Source organism: Melospiza georgiana, chromosome 15 (assembly GCF_028018845.1).
Source record: "Melospiza georgiana isolate bMelGeo1 chromosome 15, bMelGeo1.pri, whole genome shotgun sequence".
NCBI classification, from domain to species: Eukaryota; Metazoa; Chordata; class Aves; order Passeriformes; family Passerellidae; genus Melospiza; species Melospiza georgiana.
This window is the reverse complement of record NC_080444.1, coordinates 11,159,250-11,175,191: the sequence shown is the minus strand read 5'-3', so window position 1 is coordinate 11,175,191 and position 15,942 is coordinate 11,159,250. Positions and strand designations below refer to the sequence as shown.

Genomic DNA, 15,942 nt, shown 5'->3' with positions numbered 1-15,942 from the left:
TTAATAGTTCCAATAAGTAGTGCCTTGCTATTAGAACCATTTAACAAAGATTTTCATTGTCCCATGGTCATCAGGTTTTCATGCCATCAAGTAGAAGAAATGCTATCAGGTTAATGAGGAAACCTTAAAACTGAATGGCACTAGCCATTTTATATTGGCATTTTCACTAACAAAATTGTTAACATTGAAAAGGTGGCAAATTTAAATGATTATCATCATTAGTGCTGTTTTATTCGGTTTTCTTTTTTGCTTGGTTAGGGTTTTTAATATACGTTCAGACTGAAAATTCAGATCAGCGCTTTTTTCATTTAATGTGAAAAAGAAAATGAGAAAAATTTTTCTGATAAATATTGATTTTTTTTTATTGTTTCGTTTTTAAAACCTGTCTCTGATGCCACAATTAGCCTGTCAATTTTCAATTTTTCCAGAGGAAACTTTTGAGTTCAGAAAGTTGCTGCTGAAGTGAAATGCCCAGTAGCGCATTTTCTGAATTTTAGAACATCTCAAAAGAAATAAAATTCTGAGATCATCTTCATTTTGAAGATGCACTTCCTTCTAATTATCTAGTTGGGCAGCTTTTTGAAGGTATTTTCTTGGTCTAAATTCAAGAAGTCTATGATGTTGCCAGTTATTCCTTGAGGACAAGGGTGAATGAAAATAATCCTGAGTAATTCTCTTCCAGGAAAAGGATGTGACTCCTGACAGCAGGCTGCTGCAGCGAGTGCGAGAAGCTGCCCTCCAGACTGAGAGCTTTTCTCCCTTTTTACACATGAAGACTTCCACATCCTTTACTGACTTTTTTCTGGCTCTTGCCATTTGCAACACAGTTCTGGTCTCCACAGCTACCGAGCCAAGACAAAGGGTAATCTAACTTTAAATACATGAGGAAAATGGGTCATGCTTCCATTTAACCACGTAGTGTCCAGTGAAAACTGAAGCCATGAAAACTGGTTTGTTTGAGAGTTGTCCTCTAGCTCCTTTACATTTTCTGTAATATCTACTGCTTCCATGCCTGTGTATCCTTTCCTAGTTTGTCTTCTTATTTTTGATGATAGCTAAGGCTACCACAGGATCTGCACTTTTTCTCTTAGATTTTGTATTATATATGCTGTAAGAAGTTTGTTGAACACACTGGGTTTTCTCTGATCTGCCAGGCAATTGACAGAACTACAAGAGCTTCATTACATCTTTGCTTCAGAAGCAGAAATACAAATCACCATCAAATTTGGATGCCATCTCTTATATGAGTTCTCCATTAAATCCTTCCACCACAGTTAAATGGCAGGAGATGGGAAAAGGGGAAGTTGCAGTTATTACAGTAATAGTTATTACTATTGTCATTTAGGTGCAAAAAAATAGAGAGAGGTTTTGAGAAGGCTCTTGAAGTTCACATTTATTTATTTTGAACCTTCATTTTTTCTCCTATTTCTAGGTCACAACCCCACCACCAACAAAACCTTCAGGAATCACCCGGGAGAAGATTCATCAGATATTTCAAAGGCTAAAATTAGCAAGCCTTAGTCAATCTTTTTCATCATCTCAGTCTAGCTCGCAACTTGGTGCCAGCTTCAGTGCAAAGAGCACCGAGGAGCCCCTTGCTGTGCTGGAGAGCTGTGACAATGACAAGGACAGCTCTGCCGGCAGCGGGGGCCAGGAGCTCCAGGACAAGGGCGGCACAGAGATCGGCACTGCTTCCTTGGATGAAGTTTTCCGGTCTGCAACCAAGGCTTCTCTGCCAGCAGACGTTTGTTACGAGGCTGAGAGCCCGGACGAGGCAGCTCTGGTCTACGCTGCCCAGGCCTACGGCTTCGTGCTCGTGTCGCGCACGCCCGAGCAGGTCACGGTGCAGCTGCCCCAGGGCACGCTGCTCACCTTCGATATCCTCTACACCCTGGGCTTTGACTCGGTCAGGAAAAGGATGTCTGTGGTGGTGAGGCACCCTCTAACCAGGGAGATTGTGGTCTACACGAAAGGCGCTGACTCTGTAATAATGGAGCTGCTGGACAGCTCCAGCAAAGGTAATGAGCCATTGTGTGAGACACATCTGTTGTGTCTCCTAACAAGAAGTGTGCTGTGGTCTTTTCTGCATGAAACATTATATCTAGATATTAGAAGTATAACAAAGAACAAGCTTTGTCTAGTATTATCCTTGGAGATCAGAACTGAGATATTTATTCAACTTCAGAAGTGCTTAGAATATGGAATGGGATAATTAAAATTCACTGATAATGCCAACCCATGGGGATTGTGTACTCTGCAATAATACTGTCATAAGGGCCCGACCATTGTTTTTCAGGTTGTCAGCAAGAGTACAGCAATATTAATTTTAAAAACCACAAGTAATGTATCTTAAAGGAAATGTGAATTTTTAGCAAGATTTCAGCTTCTGCACAGCCAATACTTTTGAGCTTGTCAAGAACTTGGTATTGTAATGGAATCCACTTTTCTCCAATGCCCGCTCTTTTTAATCTTAGGCCATTAGACTGAAAATTATTTGTACTTAAAATATGGAATCTTTTCCTTGTGTTTCACAGGTGACATTAGCTCAGACAAGAGAATGAAAAGAATAAAAGAAAGAACACAGAAGCATCTGGACTACTATGCCCATGATGGACTGAGAACCCTGTGCATAGCTAAGAAGGTGGGAGAGCACCAGGTTCTGTACATGTCAATAGAATTGCTAGAAAAATATAGTGGTTATAATTCTGCTTCAGACAACCAGCCAGATATACCCATCTCTTTGTCCCTCTATTGCCTTGTCTGGAGTCTTTTTTTCTCTTTTTCTTCAATGTGACCCAATGAGGTATTTTTAGTCAGTCTCAAAACATTTATCTCTGTTTCTCCTATAGTAACTCAGCTGACCTACTCTACAGTGCTTCCACGCAAGAAAGAGAGTCTGCAGAGCAGTCAAACTTTTTCTCTTTTACTTGGCATTCAACTGTCAAAAATCTTGCTCTCAGCCTGAATTAGTGAATTTTAGTGTCATGCTTTCATACAGGAGTTGTCACTGTGCAACAAATGGATCATATTCAAGCTCTGGAGAAATGCAGATCAGGCCTCAGAAACTGTGTGTTCTCAGCTAAGCAAGAGTTATGCGAGCAAGAGTTTCCCTATGTCATATTGTTGAGTCTCAGCTGTAGGTCATCTGTACAAACTACTTGTGGTTGCAGTTTTCTCTTGGAAAAGTCTGAGTTATTTTAAAGATGACACAGTACTTTACCAGTTTGGAAACGAGTGAAATCTCTGTGATCCGGAATGTTGGCATTCCTCTCTTATTTAAATTTCAAATAAACACTGTTTAAATTGTGTTATGCAGGTCTTGAATGAAGATGACTTTCAAAAATGGGCCAATTTTCGTCAGGAGGCAGAAGCTGCAATTGACAACAGAGAGGAGCTGTTGATAGAGACAGCACAGCATCTGGAGACCAAACTCACCCTGCTGGGTAGCTAAAAATAAGAATTGTCATTGCATGAAGTATCACTTGCTCTCCTGTGATAGTCTTGGCAGTATGGCAGACAACAGCTTATACTAATTTATATTTAAAGTACTTCCTCTGTGGTTTTCAAATCTCCAGACTAGGGAGATAAAATCCAATGACTGTCTATACAAATTCTTGTGCATTTTGGGCTGCAATAACTTTGAAAAAGTTACTTGCAGGTATTGTGTGCCCTGAGCAAATAACATGCACATCAGCTGTTAGTGTGGCTCAGCTGACACAGTAGAGAATGAAGTTCCCACAGTTCAATCATGCATCCATATCCTTAGATAAACCTATAAAATGCCATAAATTAACTTCAGTTTTGGGCACAAATTCTGAGGGAATTTTGGTAATTGAACTGTATTATAAAATCCAGTATATTCAACATGTAGGTGTTCTGCCACTGAGTTCCTGCTGTTGTTACATTGTTGTGCTTGCTTTGTGCTCTTTGTAAAAGGATGTTTAGCATTAAAACTTACATTGATTGACATTTCTGCATTATTCATCACTGTCATATCTAACAATATCATTCTGTTAAATTATGGAGCACTTCAGTGCTTTCTGTTCTATTTTGTTTGCAAACATTTTGTTCTTTATGACTTTGATTTTTGAAGTTGTCATTTTTCTTTGACTGCAATTTGTGCCCATACTTTGTTGAATTTCTGTGATTGCAAGTAATAGCTTATATTATGGCTTCTCATAATCTCTGCAGTGATTTTAAAAATTAGAGTAATAATGCTAAATACCATAAGCAGACCACATAAGAGGTAATGTAGGTCTTGTCAGAGTCTGTTACCTTTGCCAATTATGAAGGCTCTCTGTGCTTTCACATTTTAATTTGCAAAAAGTGTTCCCTTAGCCTAAATCAATATCTATCTTTAATGTACCACAGTTACAGCATCTTCAAACTGACCTCTAGTGGAAGGGATAAGGAGTATTGTAACATTCAGATGGTCATTTCCCAACATCATCAGGATGAATGTTGGCATCTGCTTCTAAGTTTGTGCATGTTCAAAAAGAAAATGTACTGTACTGTTTCTTCTGCCTTTGATGGCTGAAGCAGCTGACTTGACAACAGGGACAGCGTCCATTTAAACAGTCAAAGTTCATCTTTTCTGGTTGCTTTGATGCGACTTAATGCAGCATTTTTAAAATTCATATGCTGTGATTCCTCTGCCAGCACATTGTCATTTTGGATTATTAGGAAGAAATGAAATGCATTGTTCTTGCAATGAGCAAAATGAAGAGACAGAACTTGATTGTTGACACATTCAGACCTTAATCCAAATGCAGATCATGCGCCTGCATGTTTGTTTGTTGGAAAAAACCTTGGTTCAATTCTCAATAAGTTCAGCAGCGTGATTGGAAAGCAAAGAGCTTTTTTTAAACAAGAAAATAGCAGCTTGATTTTTTAATAAAAATATAATTATTTCTCTTCTTTTCCTATTTGCCCAGGAGCAACAGGGATTGAAGATCGCCTTCAAGACGGAGTACCTGACACTATTGTGTCTCTGAGAGAGGCTGGGATAAAAATTTGGGTGTTGACAGGAGACAAACAGGAGACAGCAGTTAACATTGCATACTCCTGCAAGCTTCTGAACCAAAGGGACACTGTCTTCACCATTAACACTGAAAATAAGGTGAGTAAAAAAAGACAGAACACACAGAATTTGCTATCTTACCTTTTCTTTGTGTCTTGCAGCTTGGCGTTCCGTTGTTTTAGACCTCACTTTACAAAGAACAGTCAAAAAGCCCCAGATAGCATTAGGAGCAGTAGGCACAGTGAGCTCAGCTCTTCCAAGGGCTGGCACGAGGCTGTGGAGGGCAGGCAGGGCTTCCCTGTGTGACAAGTTACACACCTGGATTGTCTCAGCTTCCCTCCCCAGAGAACCAGGGTTACTAATACAAGCTTGCTTTTCTCAAGAAAGCTATTGTGAGGATTAAGTAAATACTGTTAAAATACTGACTGGTTTAGGCAGTTGCGTGGAGCAGTGAGATGGCCTGGTTTCTAAATGCTTTTGTCTGCAGCTAGCACCTCTCCAAACGAGAAAAAACCCTGTGCAAATATCTGTCTCTTTCAATGTCATGGAAATAGAGAAACAGGCAAAGATGATGTGGAATGTGGCACAGAAAACATTCCAAGGTGTAATTCCATTTGAAACACAGATCTGCTTTAACAGGAAGCAGAATGAATACATTTAGGATGGAAATTAGACAGGGCTGGTGCCAGAGCAGAGATGCTGCAGGCAGGACCACCCTGGCTCCCAGAAATGCCAGCATGGGCATTTACCCACAGCAGCCTCTGTGGTTCCAGGCTCAGAAGCAACCTGTATACACATGGGGACTTTGGGAACCCCCTTGGTTCAGGGGACACTGGAGTTTCTCCACAATAAGATTTAGTTCCCTCACTTTCAAAATTAAACCAAAGACAAATTCTGAAAGAGACTCTCAATAGCAACAGCGAGGGACACTGTAATATATACATTTAACCTGTTAATTTTGCCAAACTTAGGTCTTGAAGTAGTGTCAGTGGGAAGGGCCTCTCCTTACCCCTGAGCCCAGCAGATTATTCAAACACTGAAAATGAGATATCTTCCAAGAAGATGCAACATAATTAGGTAGCTTGGCAGATTTTGTTTCAAAAGGCAAGTCAAGGCAAACCAGGAATTTCCACTGCTGTTTTTGGTTTGTTCACACAAAGATGACGTTTCTTCAATATTTTTAGGGGTTTTAGGTGTTCATGCTAGATGCAGGTTTTTATTAGATGTCAGAGGTACATTTGATTCCAGAACCTCCCACTTAAGAGTAATTTAAATCTTGCAAACATCCTACACATGTACCTTATGCTACATAAAGTGAAAATAACATTATAGAACTGAATCATCACTCAATAAAGCTGACAGAAAAGGCAGAAAGAGGAGTGATTAGCTCCTCAGATATTCAGGGCCACAGAAGGAGGACTTTGGGTACTAAGAGGGAGCAAAATAACTTTGATATCGTCTTGGATTTTCTCTGATAGTGATGTGCCAGTTTAGGAGATCTGGATGGGAGGGGTGAGAGTTTTCCCCTTAAATCTGTTTCTACGTGCTACTAAGTCAATTCCAGTTGTTGGCATCTAAAAGGGGACTTGATCCAACACGAAGCAGATTCGCTAAGACAGAAGGACTTTGCGTTTGAGGCACATGCTTGAAAAGATGAAGTTTTATTTCTGTTTCTAATTGTGACACATGCCTGACATGTGACTTAGAAAAGGCCTAACTCTGAAAGTTAGTGGGTAATTTTGAAAATGTGGACCTCTTGTTTCTCTTACCACAGTTTATTTTTTGTGGAAGCCAATGCTGCAATATCTCACACCGTTCATATCAGAACTAGATTTTTCAATCTCCTTGAAAGAAAATATTTTCTTTTAATTTCTGAACTCTCAGCATAAATGCACACATGCCTTCCTGATGTAAAGATTATTATATTTTCTTTTAGAATAATTCCTTACCTCAGTTAACTGGCTGATAAAATGTGCAGTGTTTTCACTGAGGGATTGGATGCTGTCATTGAAATAATGTCCAATCAGATGAATCAGTGCATTTCTCAGTAAATTTCCCCTCATGTTTATCTGATAGGCTTAAACCCCCTGGCATGATTATACAAATATACATTTGGCAAGGTGCTGTGCTGTAGATGGAGATAACTATTTCTAGACCCACGTCTGTTTTCTCACAGGAAACTTGTGAATCTCTCTTGAATTTAACCCTGGAAGAGGTGAAGAAGAATTACGAGCGCGACAAACCGCGCAGGAAGATTTTTGGCATCATCCCAACATCTCTGCCATCCCCTGAGGCCCCCAGCCCCGAGTTTGGGCTGGTGCTGGATGGGAGGACGCTGAGCATCATCTTCCAGGGAGGTTTGGAGGAGAAGCTGCTGGAGCTGGCGCGGCACTGCCGCTCCGTGCTCTGCTGCTGCTCCACGCCCCTGCAGAAGAGCATGGTGGTCAAGCTGGTCCGGAGGCAGCTGAAAGCCATGACCCTCTCCATAGGTACCTCCTTCATCCTACCTGCCTACCCTGCATCTCACAGGGACATGGCAGGTTCTGTCTTGGAGAGGAATGTGGGGGATGTATTGTATGGGGCAAATTTTTGTGCCTCAGGTAGGGGCGGTGAGGAAACAGCATTGATTAATCTGTCCTGATCAAAGCCCATATAAAAGCCCTGCTTCAGCTTTCACAAAGCAAATCCACCTCCTCTAAACAGATGAAGGCACTACAAATTCAGAATCTCCCAGAAGTCCCCTTCATGCACATCAGTACAAACACATGCACATATTGCCTCCAAAACGTCCTTGTTTTGGGCCTGGAAATCACTCATTGTTAGTCACTGTTTTATCTTCTCATAACGCCCTTTTCCTGTCAGATTTTCCTGGTGAGAACAGAATTATCTCCTGAGTGGTATTAAGCACTCATTTGCCTTTTACCTCCAAATATTGTGAAATGCTTTGAACTTCCTTCCACACTTTTGGTAAATGATGCCACTAAAATCCTTGATGAATTGATTTAGATTACTCCAAACTAAACAAATACACCTCTGTGGACAAAAGAGAAAAGTCTATTGTATTTTTGAAATATTACTTTGCCTTACAGTTCAAACCATAAGCTTTCAGCCTACTGCTTCATTTACTTTACCAACTAACCTAATTTGCAATCTCCATATTGCAAGCAATAAGCATGGCTGTTCCTTCCCTGGAAATTTGGTTACATACTTAACATATTGCTGTGAGTTGAAATGAGCAAAATAATTCTTGAAACTGGCTTGTTACGTTGTCATCTGCAATCAAATTTGTCATAGATTCAGAGAATTCAGTGAAATAGGGTGTTGCAAAACATGTTCCTGAGCATATGGATTTGGCCAAGCAGAAACACAAAATGATGCTGATCTAAATGGGATTGGGGTTGCTGTGTCACCACCCAGCTGGTCCCAATGCTGGATTTTGCTCTGGTGGAGCCAGGGAAGGAGGGAGACCAAGACCAGAGCCTTGATGCTTGATGCCACACATCAGTTCTCCTGATCAAGATGCATGGTAGTACAGAATATTTGAAATAATCAGCACAGCTGAGATTATTTCCTTCTTCTGATGGAGGCAGCCTTTCTTGCATTGTTATTGTTCCCTCCTGTTTTCCCACTCTAGGGGATGGTGCAAACGACGTGAGTATGATTCAAGCAGCTGATGTTGGAATTGGAATATCTGGCCAAGAAGGCATGCAGGTATCCTCTCAGTTTCTTTCCTCTTTTGTCAGGTAGTCCCTAAAGGCTTAATAAGTTTCATAGCAGCCCTACACTCTCAAGTGTCATCTTAAAAATGCAAGTTGGCATCATAAATTAATATGCAGTTTGTAATTAAGAGCCCAGCCACAAAAAAAAAAAAAAAAAAAAAAAAAAAAAAAAAAAAAAAAAGAGCATTTTGAGCCAAAAAATTATCATGTGAGGACAAACCTGTGTTTGCTCATGAGACTGGAAAATTAGCAGATGTCTGCCCAGTGTTAGGTGAGCATCTGGTTTCTGAATCTTCTCAGCTGCTGCATTTCCAGGTTTCTAGGTTTTGTGGATTCTCTTCCATAATCTTCTGCCCTATATCCTTTCCCATACATCCCCCTTCCTTATTCTCCTTAAATGGAGAGCTCTGCAGAGATAGAAAGCTCCAACTATGTTCTTGAGGTTTGTTGGTTTGTTTCTTCTACAATATTCAATAGTAGGAAATTGCTTCAATGTCTATGTTCAAATTTCATTACATAGTGTGTGAAAAGGATGCATTGTAAATGACTTTGTATTCCTTTTCCCCAAGGCTGTGATGGCCAGTGACTTTGCAATACCCCGATTTAAGCATCTCAAAAAGCTCCTTCTTGTCCACGGACATTGGTGCTATGCTCGCCTGGCAAAGATGGTGATTTACTTTTTCTACAAAAATGTGGTAAGATGATTAAAATTATTAAGTGTTCATCCTAGCAAAGGTTAATTCCAGCGCTGAGGGTTTTCTTGGTTGTTTGTTTTTGGTTTTTGCAGGTTATACTCTTATTTTTTATGAAGCTACAGTTGTATTCCTTCACTTTGCAAGTTTATAGTATGCCCCTTCCTTCTTAGCAAGATGCTGCATAGAGCATTGAGAAAAATACAGGCTCTAAATATATTTTGAAATAGCATTATTCCAGAGGGAAAAAGGACTCAAGGCTTAGTAACTTTATATGCTAGCACAAGAAACTTTATTAATAATACCCATGAGCCTCAAAATAAAATTTGCATGAGGGAGATCAGATTATTAGCACTCGAATGTAGATGAGTGTGTACTAAGAAATGCCTGCCTTGAAACCTCTGAATTTTTATAGGAGCCACTTGCAAGTAATGATGCATTCATATCTGTCATTTTTATTAAAAATTTAATGTATATGCAAATGATCTATGCATTGAAGTATGATATAAAGTGGAAAAAATGAAGTAATTCAGTTCCTACCAGACTGGGAAAACAAGTCCATTTGACATGAAATGCGCTCTGAGCATGAAAGGCTTTTTACCTAGAATTCAAGGTATCTGTTTTTTCATGAAGTTTTTAATAATTTTCAATAAGGATTACTTCTTATTACTGTTAAAATTTGTAGAGGAAATTAACACTTTGCTTTTTTTGACTGGACATCCTTTAAGAGTTCAAGGGCTATTTATTTGCAATGTGAGTTAGCTCTCCAGACTAGGATGCCGCTGTTCTTTAATGTCCCCCATAGCATTAGGGAGCAGCACGCCTTTGATTCCACATGGACAATGAGATTCCAAAAGGATTCTAAAATCTGGTGCTCAGGGCTGTGAACAGTTCACTCAGTTATTCTCTGATACATTCTCAAAGGACCACAATGCCTTTTAAAAAGCTGTATCACAGTGGATCACTGTGAAACAGACCCTTAGGGTATATTGATTTATGGAACGAAGTGCAGTGCCTTTAGCCAGTGCTCCTGTCCTCAGAGGAGGTTCTGTTGATAACCAGTGCCTCAATAAACAAATAAACCACAGGTGTAACTATGTGTTTGTTTGTCTGTGCTTCTCCCAGTGCTACGTCAACCTGCTCTTCTGGTACCAGTTCTTCTGTGGCTTCTCAGGCAACACCATGCTAGATTACTGGCAGATGGTCTTATTCAACCTCTTGTTCACCTCGGTGCCCCCTCTCCTCTTTGGAATCCTTGACAAAGATGTTTCTGCAGAAACGCTCCTGCGTCTGCCCGAGCTGTACAAGAATGGACAGAATTCAGAGGTATGTCATGGCTGCTGAAATAACTGCTTGATAACCCAAAGGACCACAGGGTTTTTTTGTTGAGGAATGAGGGAAGGAAGAAAAGAGTTTAGACTTACTTGGAATGTTGAAACAACAGGGTCCAATCTTCTGTCTCTCCAGTAATGCATTCCACTCCATGGGAGCTGTGACACCAGAGGTCACTAGGTAATTTTAAATAGGGCAAATAGTCAAATTAAAATGGCACAAAATAAGTGTTGCATTAGAAGAAAGGATTTTTGACCAATTTTATAACTCTAGAAGGAGCTTGGAGAAAGAATTTGAGGAATAACATCCATTGTGAAGGGACGTGACATTGGCAAAATTCAGCTTTTAATACTCTTGGTAGACTTGGTAATATTCCTAAGGTCTGTCTTTATTAACACAGATAAAATGCCTGTTTAGAGATAAGCCTTTGGTTTAATCAGCTGCTCAGGAGGTATTTATTCATAGAAAGAGACCAGTTAGCAATAATTAGTGGTGTGAATGGAAGACAAACAGCAATTATGTTTGCAGGACAGCTAGAGACACATATCCCATCATAATGACTGTTATCTGTAAACTCCTGCAGATATACAACTTGTCAGCTTTTATTATTACAATGTTGGATGCCTTCTATCAAAGCCTCATTTGCTTCTTTGTCCCTTATTTGGTAAGTAACAGGCTTATTAATGTTCTCACTCTCCTGTCCTCCTTAGAAGTAGTAAATTCAGTTCTGAATAGTCAGAGTTCACCAGAGTCTCTCTGCCTGTTTTGCAGACCTACAAAGACTCTGACATAGATGTGTTTTCCTTTGGAAACCCCATCAACACCATCGCCCTCCTGACCATTCTCTTGCACCAGGCTCTCGAAATGAAAACATGGGTATGTATTTGATCTGTCCTGTTCGCAGCACTGTTTTGGTTTGGGGTTTTTATTGTGAATGTTGCATCTTGTGTAGGCATAGAATTCTCTTTCAGAGTCATTTACCTGAATTCTGGGTCACAAAAAGTAAGTAACAGGTACACTAAGATTTCACAAAGGGCCAGAATTTTTTAGTAGCCCCAGGTTAATACCTTCAGTGACAGAATTTGTTTCTATCATGCCTTCAGACAGGACAGTGCCAAATACTTGCATACCTCAATGTATGCAGTGTAACTTGGAGAACTGTATTCACTGCTGTTCTCTAAATTATTTCTGGCTATTTCTGCTACTGCAGATTTCAGTAAAATGCACTGTTAGATGCACTCTTCCCAGCTGCCTTTGTCCCCTCCTGTCTCGCACCCACCCAGGCAGGGTCTCACTGGCTTCCCTTGTGCTTGCAGACCGTGCTGCAGCTGGTGGCAATGCTCTGCAGTGTGGCTTTGTACCTCATCTTCTCTGTCGCCTACAACGGTGCCTGCGTGCTCTGCAGCTCCCCCACCAACCCCTACTGGATCATGCAGAGGCAGCTCAAGGACCCCACCTTCTATTTGTTGTGCCTCATCACCCCCGTCGTCGCGCTCTTACCAAGGTTTGGATGTTTGAGTGTTTTCCTTTTGTGAGTTTGCAGACATGGGAGTGAAGAAACGACAGAGATGTGTACAGATATGTGATGTGTCAGACACGTGCTGCACAGGATAATGGATCAGAGTGGAAGGCAGATGCCTGAGTTCAACCTTCCAGTTCAAGAACCATTCGTTTTTTCAGTTATATAACCCTAGATCAGTCACTATGTATCTTCTACTTTTCCCATCAGGGAAACCTTTCTTCTTGGGGTGCATCAAAATTTACCAGTACAGATCTGCTACCTAATTATTCACTGTCATGACCACAACTTTGTTGAGCAGATCAAGATTATAAACAAATCTTTGAATTATTCCTGTATGTTTGAGAGTTACTAAATATATTCTTGGTTTCAAGTACATTATGATGCATTTCTAAGCTGAATTTAAGAGCATTTATTTATGAAAAATATTCATTGCATCCAGAATTTTAGTTTAACTTTGTATTGCAAAAAATCAGATTTTTTAAAGATAATTTTAATTGAGACTGTATAATATTTGGAGAGGGATAGTTATTGTGATATGTTGCTGAAAAAATGGTTTAAAAAACAGACTTATTCTGTCCCCATATATATATGGGAACATTACTACTTTTGATGTTCAATACATTAGCAATTCTTAAAGCAGGTATGTTTTGAGTTGCACCATTTGTTTCGAATATTTATTTGTTATTTGCTTGGGCATTGAAAGAAATGGGTTGGTTTGACTATCTTGCTGGTTTCCTTCTCATCCTAATTTCCATGAAGTAATGCAGCACACTGGTATTACAAAATTCAGGACAATATTTTTAGTATCTGGTTTTGTAAGTGCTTTAAGGCATTAGAATCTGAGTCTTAGCTTTGACTGAAAAGGAACTTTTCAACAATAGATGGTGTTTTTCTTCAAACTATTCTTATTTTCCCATTTGAGTTGTGATGCTCTTGTGATTTTTATGTTATATAAGTTCAGATCAGAATAAACAACACAATTCAGTAAGGTCTCATGTCTTCTAGGCAGGGCATCCTTTTCCAGTCTGCTTTGCTCCTGCATGACTTTTGTTTTCCTATTAGCCCTCATTCACAGTGACATTTTTGACCCTGAGCTTTCTGCTGAGAGCTGCGTCAAGCACGTGGTTAGAGAGCTCGTGTCTCCATCTTGGGAGTTTAGCACACTTAAGGTCCTTGCTGCTTCAGCTGGTTACTGAGGTTAAGGGTGATATATTCATATCTTCAAATCTGGACAAGTGCTGTTCCTTTGTATTGGTACCCCAGATTATTTTCTGCACACTCCTTCACCTGCAGAATATCCAGGACCTGTTTCTACTCCAACTGAGCTGTGCCAGCAGATGACAGCAGTGGTGAAACCACCCTTTGCTGAAATGCACTAAATTTTAACTTCCATTCCATTCCATGGTCCATTGCACTGTTCTGCCTGGCTCCTTATCTCCTCACTTGGTTTCTGGAGGTTCTGGGTTCCTTCTAACAGGTTTTTTTTAAATAATTGCTCTCCTGGGTTCTTCCCCTGAGTGCTGCCTTTGGTCTGGGCTGCAGCACTCAGGGGGAGCCTTGGCCTGTGCCCAGCCTGGCCTCACACCCTGCGGGGCTGTGGGAGGGCAGGAGCAGGTGAGAGCAGTTTACAGGATGGGAGACAGAGTTTCCTATTCCTTCTCTGTCATCCTGTCTGGTTTACCTGGAACTTGCACTAAAGATGCAGAAAACGGGCTGAGGAGAAAGACACAGGACATTGTGACCCTCAGCAGATGTACACAGAAAGTCTTGGGCTCTCCCATGCTCTGCACTTCCTGAGCAGACCTGAGATTCTGTTGGGATTGACCAGCCTGAGCACAGGCACAGCAAATTCACTTTATCCACTCCTGCTTGTGCAAGCCCAAGAAATTCATTGCCTTAAAAGCCCTTTCTGTACTGCTGCTTGTTAGGCTTTAAATCTTGTAAATCTTGTTTATAGATACATTGAGCAGCAGGATGTGAGGATGGCACCTTTTGAAATGCAATTTCACAGAGTAACCATGTTTGTTATAAAATACATGTTGAAGCCACCTATGTAAAGGTCAAATCCTAATAAAAAAGATGCTTTGAAAGAGACTTTGATTTTCACACAAAGATGATATGACATGGAGAGAGGATGTATGCAGTCTCACAACACACAATATTTAGTTACATAAGTTCTCTGTCCTGCAAAGGGCAGAGAGGACATTTCTGTTGCTGCTTTCTGAAAAAATCCAAAAGCTGAGGTTTTTAACTTCTGATTTTCTCTTATCTAACAAATTAGGATCTCTTCTTTAGCCTGTTTTAGCAGCATAAATGCAACTTCCATATTTTCAAATATTGCATCTCTTGAGATTTTTTCTTTTTTTCTTCACTGTTCAGCAAACAAGTAGTTATAAATACCAAAACAATGATAATATATACATATAGTTGACTCTATACAGGTCAAGCTAAATATGTAGTAACATGTTGTGTTAAGATCCAGGAGTCAACTTTCTACCAGGTATAAGGTGTCTACCTGATGTCTGTAAATAATGGAAAATTAGTATCTGTATTTGGGATACGTGATGTAGATTATGGAATGAGCCCACAGATTAAAAAATCCATTCCTTTCCTCCTTCATCAGGTTCTTTATTTTTGCCCTACGAGGAACCCTTGGAGCATCTCTTGTTCTGAGAGCACAGCAAGTAGAAAAGCTTCCTAAGGAGCAACAGGACGTTGAAATCCAGAAACTAAGATCAAGAAAAGAAGCTGCTTCTAGTGCACCTGTGGCCTCACCTGCATCTAATGATGACCTTGACCAAAGCATCAGCCACTTATGTGTGTCACCATTTCTACATCCAGCTGCAGCCCTGTCTCCCAGGGACACAGAAAATCTGGGAGTTTCTGCCCCTAATCCTCTGGGGAGAAGCACATACGAGGAAGGCTATTACTTCTTTAACAGGTGGGCAGAGGAAGAATCTGCTGCTGCTGATTCTTCAGCAGGGCCTTCCTCTGGCCATCATCCCCTTGTAGCCAGCAGGGAAGCAGCTCCTGGGCAGGATGGTAAAGATTATCTCAAAAGCTTTAATTACCACCGGCGGTCAGTGAGCTCAGTGACACTCTGAGGAAACGTTCAGAAATGGAACCCACAGCCCATGTGGAGGAGGACTCAACAGGGAAAATAAAAATGTTTATGCTCAGCCATTATTCTCACTAGAAATGGAGAGAGAGGCAGCTGGAGTAGTGCAATAGCAACTCCAATATGCAACCTTAGCTGAATGCATCATTGTCTGGGTTTATCAGTACATGGCTTTGTGATCTTCCTGGTCTGGTCATGTCACAGAAACATTACATGAGCATCATGCAGTTGCTGAGAATTGCACAATTACTTTCTTTCAACAGATATTTTTGTATCATATTAATAGGGAATACTTGTGAAGTTTCAATGTTGTTATTATTATGCTATTGAGTTAATACAAAGAGAATCCATTCTTTATTAAATCAACTCTTAAAGCAACGCATCCCACTCTAGATTTTTACTCTCAAATTCTAAAAAGGAGCTTAGTAACTTAAAAATTAAAATTCTGCATGAAAAATTACTACCTGCAGATACTAAAGGTACTTGCAGAATAATAGCAATGGAGAGACATTAGAGAATGTCCCAGGTTTTAATATATG

General features: G+C 40.2%; 1 protein-coding gene across 1 annotated transcript in view; it reads left to right on the top strand.

Annotated features, from left to right (window-relative positions):
• ATP10B (ATPase phospholipid transporting 10B (putative)) overlaps positions 1-15,389 on the top strand; it is a 45,720-nt gene extending 30,331 nt beyond the window's left edge. Inside the window, exons 10-22 of the mRNA XM_058035102.1 lie at positions 683-862; positions 1,433-2,033; positions 2,535-2,641; positions 3,317-3,443; positions 4,935-5,119; positions 7,197-7,509; positions 8,655-8,731; positions 9,309-9,434; positions 10,557-10,757; positions 11,347-11,427; positions 11,535-11,639; positions 12,080-12,267; positions 14,909-15,389. Of these exons, the coding sequence (XP_057891085.1) occupies positions 683-862; positions 1,433-2,033; positions 2,535-2,641; positions 3,317-3,443; positions 4,935-5,119; positions 7,197-7,509; positions 8,655-8,731; positions 9,309-9,434; positions 10,557-10,757; positions 11,347-11,427; positions 11,535-11,639; positions 12,080-12,267; positions 14,909-15,389 (2,772 nt within the window). The remainder of the gene's footprint in view (positions 1-682; positions 863-1,432; positions 2,034-2,534; positions 2,642-3,316; positions 3,444-4,934; positions 5,120-7,196; positions 7,510-8,654; positions 8,732-9,308; positions 9,435-10,556; positions 10,758-11,346; positions 11,428-11,534; positions 11,640-12,079; positions 12,268-14,908) is intronic.
• Positions 15,390-15,942: the final 553 nt, after the last annotated feature.